The sequence below is a fragment of the Salmo salar genome, chromosome 17, assembly GCF_965601325.2.
Source record: "Salmo salar chromosome 17, fSalSal1, whole genome shotgun sequence".
NCBI classification, from domain to species: Eukaryota; Metazoa; Chordata; class Actinopteri; order Salmoniformes; family Salmonidae; genus Salmo; species Salmo salar.
In genome coordinates, this window is record NC_138307.1 from 77,777,823 (window position 1) to 77,794,118 (window position 16,296).

Genomic DNA, 16,296 nt, shown 5'->3' on the forward strand with positions numbered 1-16,296 from the left:
CCCAGGGTTAACCATAACCTTTAGGGATACGTACTGACCTCACCAGTGTCCAGGGGCAGTCAACACTGCCTAAAGCCCAGGGTTAACCATAACCTTTAGGGATACGTACTGACCTCACCAGTGTCCAGGGGCAGTCAACACTGCCTAAAGCCCAGGGTTAACCATAACCTTTAGGTGATAAAGCTGACCTCATCAGTGTCCAGGGGCAGTCAACACTGCCTAAAGCCCAGGGTTAACCATAACCTTTAGGGATACGTACTGACCTTAAACATGATCAGTTTCCAGATGCAGTCTACTCTGGCCACAGCCCAGTTCTAACCATAACCGCTGTATTAAAACTCAATACAGACTGACCTCAGATCAGTGTATAGGGGCACTCAATGCTTGCCAGAGCCCATTAATGACCGTTGTCTTTGTATGACTACTCAATACAGACTGACCTCAGATCAGTGTCTAGAGGCATTCAACTCTGTGTGCCACAGCTGTGTTGCTCGGGGAACCTCATACACAGGGACAAGGACAGCCCTATCATCTATCCCATAATAACACTGCTTTAGTTCCAGGAATGACTCATCTCCACTGAACCATATTGTTCATGACACAGAGCGAGCGAGCGAGCGAGAGAGAGAGAGAGAGAGAGAGAGAGAGAGAGAGAGAGAGAGAGAGAGAGAGAGAGAGAGAGAGAGAGAGAGAGAGAGAGAGAACATGGTGGGGAAGAAAGCCAGGGATGGAGGAAGACAGGAGTGAGGGAGGAGGGAGGAGGAGGAGGGAGGGAGGGAGTGTTGAGTTAGAGGAGAGCAATAGAGAAAGGGAGAGAGAGGGAGGGAGGGAAGGTTTCAGGGAGAGAGAGAGGGAGGGAAGGTGTGTGTGTGTGTGTGTGTGTGTGTGTGTGTGTGTGTGTGTGTGTGTGTGTGTGTGTGTGTGTGTGTTGTGTGTGTGTGTGTGTGTGTGTGTGTGTGTGTGTGTGTGTGTGTGTGTGTGTGTGTGTGTGTGTGTGTCCACCACTGCCCCAGCACCAAAAGCTCTCTCTCCTTTGTTAGTGCTGTCTTCTCCACTAGAAAGGCTGCATTAGTTCTCTCTGTAGGACCCTCATACACCATCATTCAGAGAAGCAAGGCAACGTGACTCTCTCCTCTCTTCTCTCTCTCCTCTCCTCTCCTCTCTCGTCTCTCTCTCCTCTCTCCCCTCTCTCTCCTCTCTCCCCTCTCTCCTCTCTCCCCTCTCTCGTCTCTCTCTCCTCTCTCCCCTCTCTCTCTCCTCTCTCTCCCTCTCTCTCCTCTCTCTCCCTCTCTCTCCCTCTCTCTCCCTTTCTCTGTGTCTCTCTCTTCAGCTCTCTCTCTCCCTCTCTCTGTGTCTCTCTCTTCAGCCCTCTCTCTCTCTAACATCACAACTGGTTCAGAGACAGAGACAGTACACTAGTGAAAGGCAGACACATTAAGAGTCTAGAATAGCATTAGGAAGGCGAGCTTTAGTGGTTTTTATCGTAACACACTAGTGGAAGCATTTAAGTCTAGTAGGTACAGGAGCTTTGAACGTTAGCTCTGAGAACACTATTAGCGTTAGCTTTGAACCAGACTCTCCATTGACTTGTGAGGATGTGGGATGGTGGAATGGACACGACGGTGCTAGCCAGAAATATGACGGCTAGGGGAAGACACTTCATCCCAATAGCTCCTGCTGGCCCTGACCGACACACTGTCTTCTGTTCTGCTGGTCATGACGACAGTCACCATGCTGTTGGGTTCTCTCCTGGTCATGATGACAGTCACCATGCTGTTGGGTTCTCTCCTGGTCGTGATGACAGTCACCATGCTGTTGGGTTCCCTCCTGGGCGTGATGACAGTCACCATGCTGTTGGGTTCTCTCCTGGTCATGATGACAGTCACCATGCTGTTGGGTTCTCTCCTGGTCATGATGACAGTCACCATGCTGTTGGGTTCTCTCCTGGTCATGATGACAGTCACCATGCTGTTGGGTTCTCTCCTGGTCATGATGACAGTCACCATGCTGTTGGGTTCTCTCCTGGTCGTGATGACAGTCACCATGCTGTTGGGTTCTCTCCCGGTCATGATGACAGTCACCATGCTGTTGGGTTCTCTCCCGGTCATGATGACAGTCACCATGCTGTTGGGTTCTCTCCCGGTCATGATGACAGTCACCATGCTGTTGGGTTCTCTCCCGGTCATGATGACAGTCACCATGCTGTTGGGTTCTCTCCTGGGCGTGATGACAGTCACCATGCTGTTGGGTTCTCTCCTGCGCGTGATGACAGTCACCATGCTGTTGGGTTCTCTCCTGGTCATGATGACAGTCACCATGCTGTTGGGTTCTCTCCTGGTCATGATGACAGTCACCATGCTGTTGGGTTCTCTCCTGGTCATGATGACAGTCACCATGCTGTTGGGTTCTCTCCTGGTCGTGATGACAGTCACCATGCTGTTGGGTTCTCTCCCGGTCATGATGACAGTCACCATGCTGTTGGGTTCTCTCCTGGTCATGATGACAGTCACCATGCTGTTGGGTTCTCTCCGGTCATGATGACAGTCACCATGCTGTTGGGTTCTCTCCTGGTCATGATGACAGTCACCATGCTGTTGGGTTCTCTCCTGGTCATGATGACAGTCACCATGCTGTTGGGTTCTCTCCTGGTCATGATGACAGTCACCATGCTGTTGGGTTCTCTCCTGGTCGTGATGACAGTCACCATGCTGTTGAGTTCTCTCCTGGGCGTGATGACAGTCACCATGCTGTTGGGTTCTCTCCTGGTCGTGATGACAGTCACCATGCTGTTGGGTTCTCTCCTGGGCGTGATGACAGTCACCATGCTGTTGGGTTCTCTCCTGGTCATGATGACAGTCACCATGCTGTTGGGTTCTCTCCTGGTCATGATGACAGTCACCATGCTGTTGGGTTCTCTCCTGGTCATGATGACAGTCACCATGCTGTTGGGTTCTCTCCTGGTCATGATGACAGTCACCATGCTGTTGGGTTCTCTCCTGGTCATGATGACAGTCACCATGCTGTTGGGTTCTCTCCTGGTCATGATGACAGTCACCATGCTGTTGGGTTCTCTCCTGGTCATGATGACAGTCACCATGCTGTTTGGTTCTCTCCTGGTCGTGATGACAGTCACCATGCTGTTGGGTTCTCTCCTGGTCGTGATGACAGTCACCATGCTGTTGGGTTCTCTCCTGGTCATGATGACAGTCACCATGCTGTTGGGTTCTCTCCTGGTCGTGATGACAGTCACCATGCTGTTGGGTTCTCTCCCGGTCATGATGACAGTCACCATGCTGTTGGGTTCTCTCCCGGTCATGATGACAGTCACCATGCTGTTGGGTTCTCTCCCGGTCATGATGACAGTCACCATGCTGTTGGGTTCTCTCCCGGTCATGATGACAGTCACCATGCTGTTGGGTTCTCTCCTGGGCGTGATGACAGTCACCATGCTGTTGGGTTCTCTCCTGGGCGTGATGACAGTCACCATGCTGTTGGGTTCTCTCCTGGTCATGATGACAGTCACCATGCTGTTGGGTTCTCTCCTGGTCATGATGACAGTCACCATGCTGTTGGGTTCTCTCCTGGTCATGATGACAGTCACCATGCTGTTGGGTTCTCTCCTGGTCGTGATGACAGTCACCATGCTGTTGGGTTCTCTCCCGGTCATGATGACAGTCACCATGCTGTTGGGTTCTCTCCTCGTCATGATGACAGTCACCATGCTGTTGGGTTCTCTCCCGGTCATGATGACAGTCACCATGCTGTTGGGTTCTCTCCTGGTCATGATGACAGTCACCATGCTGTTGGGTTCTCTCCTGGTCATGATGACAGTCACCATGCTGTTGGGTTCTCTCCTGGTCATGATGACAGTCACCATGCTGTTGGGTTCTCTCCTGGTCGTGATGACAGTCACCATGCTGTTGAGTTCTCTCCTGGGCGTGATGACAGTCACCATGCTGTTGGGTTCTCTCCTGGTCGTGATGACAGTCACCATGCTGTTGGGTTCTCTCCTGGGCGTGATGACAGTCACCATGCTGTTGGGTTCTCTCCTGGTCATGATGACAGTCACCATGCTGTTGGGTTCTCTCCTGGTCATGATGACAGTCACCATGCTGTTGGGTTCTCTCCTGGTCATGATGACAGTCACCATGCTGTTGGGTTCTCTCCTGGTCATGATGACAGTCACCATGCTGTTGGGTTCTCTCCTGGTCATGATGACAGTCACCATGCTGTTGGGTTCTCTCCTGGTCATGATGACAGTCACCATGCTGTTGGGTTCTCTCCTGGTCATGATGACAGTCACCATGCTGTTTGGTTCTCTCCTGGTCGTGATGACAGTCACCATGCTGTTGGGTTCTCTCCTGGTCGTGATGACAGTCACCATGCTGTTGGGTTCTCTCCTGGTCATGATGACAGTCACCATGCTGTTGGGTTCTCTCCTGGTCATGATGACAGTCACCATGCTGTTGGGTTCTCTCCTGGTCATGATGACAGTAACCATGCTGTTGGGTTCTCTCCTGGTCATGATGACAGTCACCATGCTGTTGGGTTCTCTCCTGGTCGTGATGACAGTCACCATGCTGTTGGGTTCTCTCCTGGTCGTGATGACAGTCACCATGCTGTTGGGTTCTCTCCTGGGCGTGATGACAGTCACCATGCTGTTGGGTTCTCTCCTGGGCGTGATGACAGTCACCATGCTGTTGGGTTCTCTCCTGGTCATGATGACAGTCACCATGCTGTTGGGTTCTCTCCTGGTCGTGATGACAGTCACCATGCTGTTGGGTTCTCTCCTGGTCATGATGACAGTCACCATGCTGTTGGGTTCTCTCCTGGTCATGATGACAGTCACCATGCTGTTGGGTTCTCTCCTGGGCGTGATGACAGTCACCATGCTGTTGGGTTCTCTCCTGGGCGTGCTAACCACCACCATGCTGCTGTCTACCCTGTTTCTCCTCAGGAGCTGCACCGACGGAGCTATGAAGGAGCCCCTGAATCAGCCAAGACCAAGGCCCTGCAGACCGTCATCGAGATGAAGGTGAGAGAGAGAGTGAGAGAGAGAGAGAGAGAGAGAGAGAGAGGCAGGTTAGAGAGAGTGTGTATGCTCATGTTTCACTTAGAATGCCAAAGTGAGACCGTCATCAAGATGAAGGTGTTTGTGTTTGTCCAAGTTTGTGTGTGTGGTGAGAGATTGACTTCCTGTACAATGTGAGAAACTGTAATATTACAACACGAGTCATATGAGTCACCCTTTACAGTGAAACTCTTACTTACGAGCCCTTTCCCAACAATTCATAGTTAAAAAGTGTGAAAAATGTGCCAAAAAATAGTAGGAAATAGTAACAATAAAATAACAATAATGGAGTGTGTTCTAACTTCCTCTCCTCCGTCCCAGGACTCTGAGGTCCAGTCTCTGGAGCGAGGTCTGAGGGACCTGGAGGAAGTGTGTGTGTGTAACTGTGTGTGTTCTCTTGTGGTAGGACTGTAAGGTCCAGTCTCTGGAGCGAGGTCTGAGGGACCTGGAGGAAGTGTGTGTGTTTAACTGTGTGTGTTCTCTTGTGGTAGGACTGTAAGGTCCAGTCTCTGGAGCGAGGTCTGAGGGACCTGGAGGAAGTGTGTGTGTTTAACTGTGTGTGTTCTCTTGTGGTAGGACTGTAAGGTCCAGTCTCTGGAGCGAGGTCTGAGGGACCTGGAGGAGGAGATTGAGATGTTGAAGTCCAACGGGGCTCTGAGCACTGAGGAGAGAGAGGAGGAGATGAAACAAATGGAGGTCTACAGATCACACTCCAAGTTCATGAAGAACAAGGTAACACCACATCCCCACCAGCTACAGTCCACTCAGTGCAGAACACTGGGCTGTTTAAAGAGCATGTTGATTATCCTTCAGCCTCTGTGACAGATGGATCTGGTCTTTCCTATTGGACCAGCAGCCTGCCCTGTACGCTAGAGACAAGCAGGTGTTAATGTACTACCATGTTCTTGTTACCAATGACTGACTGCCTGTGGAAACTTTTCCAAGGTTATTTTGAAAAGACCATCTTGTATTTGTAAGGCATGTGACGATCAGAGGACCAGACATGCAGCATGCAAGGTGGTTGTTGATTGGCTGTCCAAAAGCTGGTTACTGATTGGCCCTGTGTTGCCTACATCATGGCTCCTGATTGGTGGTGGTGCTTATCGTCCTGGTAACAGCCAGTTAACTGACTCTCCTGACAGGTAGAGCAGCTGAAGGAGGAGCTGTCTCAGAGAGAGGTCCAGGGGGAGGAGCTTAAGCAGAAGGCTGCCGACCTGCAGCAGGAGGTGTCTGCAGTAAGGAAGGACTTCACCACACAGCTCTCTCTCTCTCTTTAACCTGTCAACTCTGACCTTTATTAACCTCGTACAACCTTTCTGACCCTCGTTAAACAGAATACCCATGTGACCTCTGTGAGAGGAAAACCCAGTATGAGGCTAGAGGAACTCAGATAAGTGGTGTGAGAGAAACTGTTTAATCATAGATGTTTAATCATAGCTTAATAATGTTGTTTAGGCTGCTGTTCCCAGACCAGTCCATATCAACCACTATAATGTTATCTATCATTTAGGCTGCTGTTCCCAGACCAGTCCATATCAACCACTATAATGTTATCTATCATTTAGGCTGCTGTTCCCAGACCAGTCCATATCAACCACTATAATGTTATCTATCATTTAGGCTGCTGTTCCCAGACCAGTCCATATCAACCACTATAATGTTATCTATCATTTAGGCTGCTGTTCCCAGACCAGTCCATATCAACCACTATAATGTTATCTATCATTTAGGCTGCTGTTCCCAGACCAGTCCATATCAACCACTATAATGTTATCTATCATTTAGGCGCTGTTCCCAGACCAGTCCATATCAACCACTATAATGTTATCTATCATTTAGGCTGCTGTTCGCAGACCAGTCCATATCAACCACTATAATGTTATCTATCATTTAGGCTGTTGTTCCCAGACCAGTCCATATCAACCACTATAATGTTATCTATCATTTAGGCTGCTGTTCCCAGACCAGTCCATATCAACCACTATAATGTTATCTATCATTTAGGCGCTGTTCCCAGACCAGTCCATATCAACCACTATAATGTTATCTATCATTTAGGCTGCTGTTCCCAGACCAGTCCATATCAACCACTATAATGTTATCTATCATTTAGGCTGCTGTTCGCAGACCAGTCCATATCAACCACTATAATGTTATCTATCATTTAGGCTGTTGTTCCCAGACCAGTCCATATCAACCACTATAATGTTATCTATCATTTAGGCTGCTGTTCCCAGACCAGTCCATATCAACCACTATAATGTTATCTATCATTTAGGCTGCTGTTCGCAGACCAGTCCATATCAACCACTATAATGTTATCTATCATTTAGGCTGCTGTTCCCAGACCAGTCCATATCAACCACTATAATGTTATCTATCATTTAGGCTGCTGTTCCCAGACCAGTCCATATCAACCACTATAATGTTATCTATCATTTAGGCTGCTGTTCCCAGACCAGTCCATATCAACCACTATAATGTTATCTATCATTTAGGCTGCTGTTCCCAGACCAGTCCATATCAACCACTATAATGTTATCTATCATTTAGGCTGCTGTTCCCAGACCAGTCCATATCAACCACTATAATGTTATCTATCATTTAGGCTGCTGTTCGCAGACCAGTCCATATCAACCACTATAATGTTATCTATCATTTAGGCTGCTGTTCCCAGACCAGTCCATATCAACCACTATAATGTTATCTATCATTTAGGCTGCTGTTCCCAGACCAGTCCATATCAACCACTATAATGTTATCTATCATTTAGGCTGCTGTTCCCAGACCAGTCCATATCAACCACTATAATGTTATCTATCATTTAGGCTGCTGTTCCCAGACCAGTCCATATCAACCACTATAATGTTATCTATCATTTAGGCTGTTGTTCCCAGACCAGTCCATATCAACCACTATAATGTTATCTATCATTTAGGCTGCTGTTCCCAGACCAGTCCATATCAACCACTATAATGTTATCTATCATTTAGGCTGCTGTTCCCAGACCAGTCCATATCAACCACTATAATGTTATCTATCATTGTATGAGGACAGGAAGAACAGAAGGAAGACAAATCTATTGATTAGCAGAGAAACACCAGTAAACACTGAGGACTGTAGGACCCATGGTTTTATGTAGAGGTGACATCTTTTGGAAAGTGTGTGTGTGTGTGTGTGTGTGTGTGTGTGTGTGTGTGTGTGTGTGTGTGTGTGTGTGTGTGTGTGTGTGTGTGTGTGTGTGTGGAAAGAGTTCGGAAGGCAACAACACGGCAGCAGGATAAAACAATTGACTGTAGCATGGTATCAGTCCAGACAGTGTTACTACAAAGGCAGGTTGTGTGGGCAGCTGCCCTGGAAGATGGTATCAGTCCAGACAGTGTTACTACAAAGGCAGGTTGTGTGGGCAGCTGCCCTGGAAGATGGTATCAGTCCAGACAGTGTTACTACAAAGGCAGGTTGTGTGGGCAGCTGCCCTGTAAGATGGTATCAGTCCAGACAGTGTTACTACAAAGGCAGGTTGTGTGGGCGGCTGCCCTGGAAGATGGTATCAGTCCAGACAGTGTTACTACAAAGGCAGGTTGTGTGGGCGGCTGCCCTGGAAGATGGTATCAGTCCAGACAGTGTTACTACAAAGGCAGGTTGTGTGGGCAGCTGCCCTGTAAGATGAGGTCACTGGGTCTCTAGTCAGGTCAGGGAAGCAGAGCTGCCCAGTGCTGCACTGAGAGGTCTGGCATCACACTAGACGCTCTGGGACACTTTTATCTTTCCCTCTGTTGTCATCCTTTCTTTCTATCTTTCTCTGTCTTGTTCCCTCAGCGCTGGTTGGAGTAGAGCTGTAAACACTAACAACCACATCTCCATGTTTATGGCTTCTAGTATTTCTCTCTCTCTGTCTCTCTCTCTCTCTCTGTCTCTCTCTCTCTCTCTCTCTCTCTCTCTCTCTCTCTCTCTCTCTGTCTCTCTCTGTCTCTCTCTCTCTCCCTTTCTCTCTCTCTCTTGGTTGTTTTTAGCATGCCTCTTCTCTAGGGTGACTGCTGGACATGCTACTGTAGATGTACAGTAGAGTACTAAGCTGCTTGTTCTAACCTGTCTCTCTCTCTCTCTCTCTCTCTCTATTTTTTGTTCTGTTTCTCTTGTTTTTTTGCACACATTTTCACCACGGTTATAGCTGGTGTCATAAATATAGTTCTGTTGTTTATTCTCCCTCTCTCACTCTCTCACCCTCTCTCACTCTCTCTCACCCTCTCTCACTCTCTCACCCTCTCTCACTCTCTCTCACCCTCTCTCACTCTCTCACCCTCTCTCACCCTCTCTCACTCTCTCACCCTCTCTCACTCTCTCTCACCCTCTCTCTCTCTCTCTCTCTCTCTCTCTCTCTCACCCTCTCTCTCTCTTGCTCTCTCTCTCACTCTCTCCCTTTCTCTCTCTCTCGCTCCCTCTTTCTCTCTCTCACTCTCTCCCTTTCTCTCTCTCTCTCTCCACTATGGTCTGTGTTTGTGGATGGCTAGCTGCTGTGCACATATAATGTGGACATTGTGTAGAAGTAGATAAAATGACAGCACATTCCCTGGTGCACCCTAGTGCGCCCACACTAAATAATTGATGTTTTGTTCACTCGTTGCTGACACTGCAAAACATCCCCACAGTAACAAACCCATCAGCTACAGTGAGGAGTTATTACTATCTGGAATAACAAGTGTCAAATAAAGACAAACGGACAGGCAGACAGACAGATAGACAGGCAGACAGACAGATAGACAGGCAGACAGGCAGACACACCTACAGGCAGACAGACAGATAGACAGGCAGACAGACAGATAGACAGGCAGACAGACTGATAGACAGACAGACAGACAGATAGATAGACAGGCAGACAGTCTGACACAACGACAGGCAGACAGACTGACACAACGACAGGCAGACAGATGGACACACCGACAGGCAGACAGACTTAGAGAGAGTGAGAAAGAGAGAAAGGAGGAGGGAGAGAGAGAGAGATGGAGAGAGGGATGGAGAAAGAGAGAGGAGGAGGGAGAGAGAGAGAGGAGGAGAGAGAGAGAGAGAGAGAGAGGAGGAGGGAGAGAGGGATGGAGAGAGAGAGAGGAGGAGGGAGAGGGAGAGAGGGATGGAGAGAGAGAGAGAGAGAGAGAGAGAGAGGGAGAGAGAAATAATACATTCCCTGTTATACAATATCCTTTGACAGACAGAGGAAGACACTCAATACTAACCTATAGGGCTGATCATGTATGAATGAAGACACTCAATACTAACCTATAGGGCTGATCATGTATGAATGAAGACAATACTAACGTATAGGGCTGATCATGTATGAATGAAGACAATACTAACGTATAGGGCTGATCATGTATGAATGAAGACAATACTAACGTATAGGGCTGATCATGTATGAATGAAGATAATACTAACGTATAGGGCTGATCATGTATGAATGAAGATAATACTAACGTATAGGGCTGATCATGTATGAATGAAGACAATACTAACGTATAGGGCTGATCATGTATGAATGAAGACAATACTAACGTATAGGGCTGATCATGTATGAATGAAGACAATACTAACGTATAGGGCTGATCATGTATGAATGAAGACAATACTAACCTATAGGGCTGATCATGTATGAATGAAGACAATACTAACCTATAGGGCTGATCATGTATGAATGAAGACAATACTAACGTATAGGGCTGATCATGTATGAATGAAGACAATACTAACGTATAGGGCTGATCATGTATGAATGAAGACAATACTAACGTATAGGGCTGATCATGTATGAATGAAGACAATACTAACGTATAGGGCTGATCATGTATGAATGAAGACAATACTAACGTATAGGGCTGATCATGTATGAATGAAGACAATACTAACGTATAGGGCTGATTGATTCTGTCTCTGTGCTCAGATTGACCAGGTAAAGCAGGACCTCAGCAGGAAGGAGACAGAGCTGATGGGTTTGAGGACCAAGCTGGAGACTCTGACCAACCAGTTCTCAGACAGCAAACAGCACATCGAGGTCCTCAAGGAGTCACTGACCGCCAAGGAACAGCGCTCTGCTATCCTCCAGACAGAGGTATGTTGTTCAGCGTTAACACTACTGACAGGGCTCTGCTATCCTCCAGACAGAGGTATGTTGTTCAGCGTTAACACTACTGACAGGGCTCTGCTATCCTCCAGACAGAGGTATGTTGTTCAGCGTTAACACTACTGACAGGGCTCTGCTATCCTCCAGACAGAGGTATGTTGTTCAGCGTTAACACTACTGACAGCGCTCTGCTATCCTCCAGACAGAGGTATGTTGTTCAGCGTTAACACTACTGACAGGGCTCTGCTATCCTCCAGACAGAGGTATGTTGTTCAGCGTTAACACTACTGACAGGGCTCTGCTATCCTCCAGACAGAGGTATGTTGTTCAGCGTTAACACTACTGACAGGGCTCTGCTATCCTCCAGACAGAGGTATGTTGTTCAGCGTTAACACTACTGACAGGGCTCTGCTATCCTCCAGACAGAGGTATGTTGTTCAGCGTTAACACTACTGACAGGGCTCTGCTATCCTCCAGACAGAGGTATGTTGTTCAGCGTTAACACTACTGACAGGGCTCTACTATCCTCCAGACAGAGGTATGTTGTTCAGCGTTAACACTACTGACAGGGCTCTGCTATCCTCCAGACAGAGGTATGTTGTTCAGCGTTAACACTACTGACAGGGCTCTGCTATCCTCCAGACAGAGGTATGTTGTTCAGCGTTAACACTACTGACAGGGCTCTGCTATCCTCCAGACAGAGGTATGTTGTTCAGCGTTAACACTACTGACAGGGCTCTGCTATCCTCCAGACAGAGGTATGTTGTTCAGCGTTAACACTACTGACAGGGCTCTGCTATCCTCCAGACAGAGGTATGTTGTTCAGCGTTAACACTACTGACAGGGCTCTACTATCCTCCAGACAGAGGTATGTTGTTCAGCGTTAACACTACTGACAGGGCTCTGCTATCCTCCAGACAGAGGTATGTTGTTCAGCGTTAACACTACTGACAGGGCTCTACTATCCTCCAGACAGAGGTATGTTGTTCAGCGTTAACACTACTGACAGGGCTCTGCTATCCTCCAGACAGAGGTATGTTGTTCAGCGTTAACACTACTGACAGGGCTCTACTATCCTCCAGACAGAGGTATGTTGTTCAGCGTTAACACTACTGACAGGGCTCTACTATCCTCCAGACAGAGGTATGTTGTTCAGCGTTAACACTACTGACAGGGCTCTACTAGGGGTATTGTAGAGATGGTCTCTTGGTGCCACAGTTTACAGCTTAACTGGACCAGTGTTTACTAAGCATCTCAGAGTAGGACTACAAGTGCTGATCTGGGATCAGTTTGATCACCTACTCTGAGATGCTGTTTCCAGTGTATTTACAAGTTGACTGGACTGTAAGTATCACATTTATTTGCCTGTTGATTTAATTTGTGATAATGTCTGATATATGTGTATCAGGTGGATGCTCTGCGTCGGGAACAGAAAGATTCCCAGCTGAATAAGTGGTCTAACCAGATCCTTGTCTAATCTAACACTGTGTGTGTGTGTGTGTGTGTGTGTGTGTGTGTGTGTGTGGTGTGTGTGTGTGTGTGTGTGTGTGTGTGTGTGTGTGTGTGTGTGTGTGTGTGTGTGTGTGTGTGTGTGTGTGTGTGTGTGTGTGTGTGTGTGTGTGTGTGTGTGTGTGTGTGTGTATCAGGTGGATGCTCTGCGTCTGCGTCTGGAAGAGAAAGATTCCCAGCTGAATAAGAAGTCGAACCGGATCCAGGAGACGTCTGAGGAGAAGGGGACGCTCAGCAGAGAGGTACACGACCTCAAGGACATGCTGGAGGTCAAGGAGCGCAAGGTCAACGTCCTGCAGAAGAAGGTACGGGGCGAGGTGGAGGCTGTGTGTGTATTGGTATTTATTATGGATCCCCATTAGAAGATACTCTTCCTGGGGTCCTGCAACATTAAGGCAGTTTATACCATTTAAAACATTACAATACATTCACAGATTTCACAACACACTGTGTTCCCTCAGGCCCCTACTCCACCACTACCACATATCTACATACTAAATCCATCTGTATGTATAGTGCGTATGTCATCGTGTGTGTATGGGTCTTTGTGTGTGTGTGTGTGTGTGTGTGTGTGTGTGTGTGTGTGTGTGTGTGTGTGTGTGTGTGTGTGTGTGTGTGTGTGTGTGTGTGTGTGTGTGTGTGTGTGTGTGTGTGTGTGTGTGTGTGTGTGTGTGTGTGTGTGTAATTTTACTGCTTGCGTCAGTTACCTGATGTGGAATAGAGTTCCATGTAGTCATGGCTCTATGTAGTACTGTGCGCCTCCCATAGTCTGTTCTGGACTTGGGGACTGTGAAGAGACCTCTTGTGGCATGTCTTGTGGGGTATGCATGGGTGTCCGAGCTGTGTGCCAGTAGTTTAGACAGACAGCTCAGTGCATTCAACATGTCAATACCTCTCATAAATACAAGTAGTGATGAAGTCAATCTCTCCTCCACTTTCAGCCAGGAGAGACATGCATATTATTAATATTAGCTCTCTGTGTACATCCAAGGGCCAGACGTGCTGCCCTGTTCTGAGCCAATTGCAATTTTCCTAAGTCCTTTCTTGTGGCACCTGACCACACGACTGAACAGTAGTCAAGGTGCCACAAAAGTAGGGCCTGTAAGACAGTGTTGTTAAGAAGGCAGAGCATCGCTTTTATTATGGACAGACCATGACAGTTTACAATCTAGGGTTACTCCAAGCAGTTTAGTCATCTCAACTTGCTCAATTTCCACATTACTTATTACAAGATTTAGTTGAGGTTTAGGGTTTAGTGAGTGTTTTGTTCCAAATACAATGCTTTTAGTTTTAGAAACATTTAGGGCTAACTTATTCCTTGCCACCCACTCTGAAACTAACTGCAGCTCGTTGTTGAGTGTTGCAGTGATTTCAGTCGCTGTAGTAGCGACGTGTATTGTGTTGAGTCATCCTCAAACATAGAAACTCTGGCTTTACTCAAAGTCAGTGGCATGACGTTAGTAAAAATTGAAATAAAGCAAGGGGCCTAAACAGCGACCCTGGGGAATTCCTGATTCTAACTGGATTATATCCAAAAGGCTTCCATTTAAGAACACCCTCTGTGTTCTGTTAGACAAGTAACTCTTTATCCACATTATAGCAGGGGGTGTAAAGCCATAACGTTTTTCCAGCAGCAAACTATGATCAATGATGTCAAAAGCTACACTGAAGTCTAACAAGACAGCCCCCACAATCATTTTATCATCAATTTTTCTCAGCCAATCATCAGTCATTTGTGTAAGTGCCGTGCTTGTTGAATGTCCTTCCCTATAAGTGTGCTGAAATTCTGTTGTCAATTTGTTTACTGTAAAATAGCATTGTATCTGGTCAAACACCATTTGTTTCCAGAAGTTTACTACGTGTTGGTAACAGGCTGATTGGTGGGCTATTTGTGCCAGTAAAGGGGGCTTTACTATTCTTAGGTAGCGGAATGACGTTAGCTTCCCTCCAGGCCTGAGGGCTCTCGCTCTCTAGTGGACTTAGATTGAAGATGTGGCAAATAGGAGTGGCAATATCGCCTGCTATTATCTCAGTCATTTCCCATCCAGATTATCACACCCCGGTGGCTTTTCATTGTTGATAGACAACAATAATATGTTCACCTCTTCCACACTGACTTTACGGAATTCAAAAGTTCAATTCTTATCTTTCATAATTTAGTCCCATGTGTGTGTGTGTGTGTGTGTGTGGGGGGGGTGATGGGGGGGGGATGGGGGGGGGGATGGGGGGGGTGACATGCTGGATGTGAAGGAACGCAAGGCCAACGTCCTCCAGAAGAAGGTATGTCAGAGTGATGATTAAAGGGGATGGTTCTGTACAAAGAGTGTGATGGAAGGAGAATCTCACCTCTTGGCATAACTCTATTAGACAGACAACTGAGTTTCACTCAGGATACTCAGTGAATTTGCTGTCATAGTGAATCTTTTCTGTTGATTCACAACTCTATTGATTCACAACTCTATTGGTTCACAACTCTATTGAATCTCAACTCTATTGAATCACAACTCTATTGAATCTCAACTCTTATGATTCACAACTCTATTGATTCACAACTCTATTGAATCTCAACTCTTATGATTCACAACTCTATTGATTCACAACTCTATTGAATCTCAACTCTATTGAATCTCAACTCTATTGATTCACAAGTCTATTGATTCACCTCTATTGCAACACATGACCTGCTTTTCCTGACTGCCACTAGATGGCAATATGAGACCATGTTGTTTGAGCATTTCTCCAGTAGTCAAAAAGACAAGAGGAAAATTATTTCTCCCCATTGTCCTCAAGAATACATTTCAGATTTCCTGTGTCCGATAACTCCAGAGTTCACTCTAATCAACCATCATCACGTAGTCATCAACCAGCCAGAATACCAACCCAGAATGGTTCTTCTGTGATCAACCATCATCACGTAGTCATCAACCAGCCAGAATACCAACCCAGAATGGTTCTTCTGTGATCAACCATCATCATGTAGTCATCAACCAGCCAGAATACCAACCCAGAATGGTTCTTCTGTGATCAACCATCATCATGTAGTCATCAACCAGCCAGAATACCAACCCAGAATGGTTCTTCTGTGATCAACCATCATCACCTAGTCATCAACCAGCCAGAATACCAACCCAGAATGGTTCTTCTGTGATCAACCATCATCATGTAGTCATCAACCAGCCAGAATACCAACCCAGAATGGTTCTTCTGTGATCAACCATCATCACCTAGTCATCAACCAGCCAGAATACCAACCCAGAATGGTTCTTCTGTGATCAACCATCATCATGTAGTCATCAACCAGCCAGAATACCAACCCAGAATGGTTCTTCTGTGATCAACCATCATCACCTAGTCATCAACCAGCCAGAATACCAACCCAGAATGGTTCTTCTGTGATCAACCATCATCATGTAGTCATCAACCAGCCAGAATACCAACCCAGAATGGTTCTTCTGTGATCAACCATCATCATGTAGTCATCAACCAGCCAGAATACCAACCCAGAATGGTTCTTCTGTGACCCTGCAGCAGAACATGAGACCTAGCTACCAGTGCCTCCATGAGGAGAAGGAGAAAGTGTTTGTGTTTGTGTTTACATGTCAGG

At 46.9% G+C, this 16,296-nt stretch overlaps 1 protein-coding gene across 1 annotated transcript in view; it reads left to right on the forward strand.

Annotated features, from left to right (window-relative positions):
* LOC145861340 (ELKS/Rab6-interacting/CAST family member 1) overlaps positions 1-16,296 on the forward strand; it is a 293,504-nt gene that overhangs the window by 174,740 nt on the left and 102,468 nt on the right. The window contains exons 7-11 of the mRNA XM_082963346.1: positions 4,958-5,035; positions 5,648-5,803; positions 6,214-6,306; positions 11,004-11,171; positions 12,830-12,997. Coding sequence (XP_082819472.1) covers positions 4,958-5,035; positions 5,648-5,803; positions 6,214-6,306; positions 11,004-11,171; positions 12,830-12,997 — 663 coding nt within the window. The remainder of the gene's footprint in view (positions 1-4,957; positions 5,036-5,647; positions 5,804-6,213; positions 6,307-11,003; positions 11,172-12,829; positions 12,998-16,296) is intronic.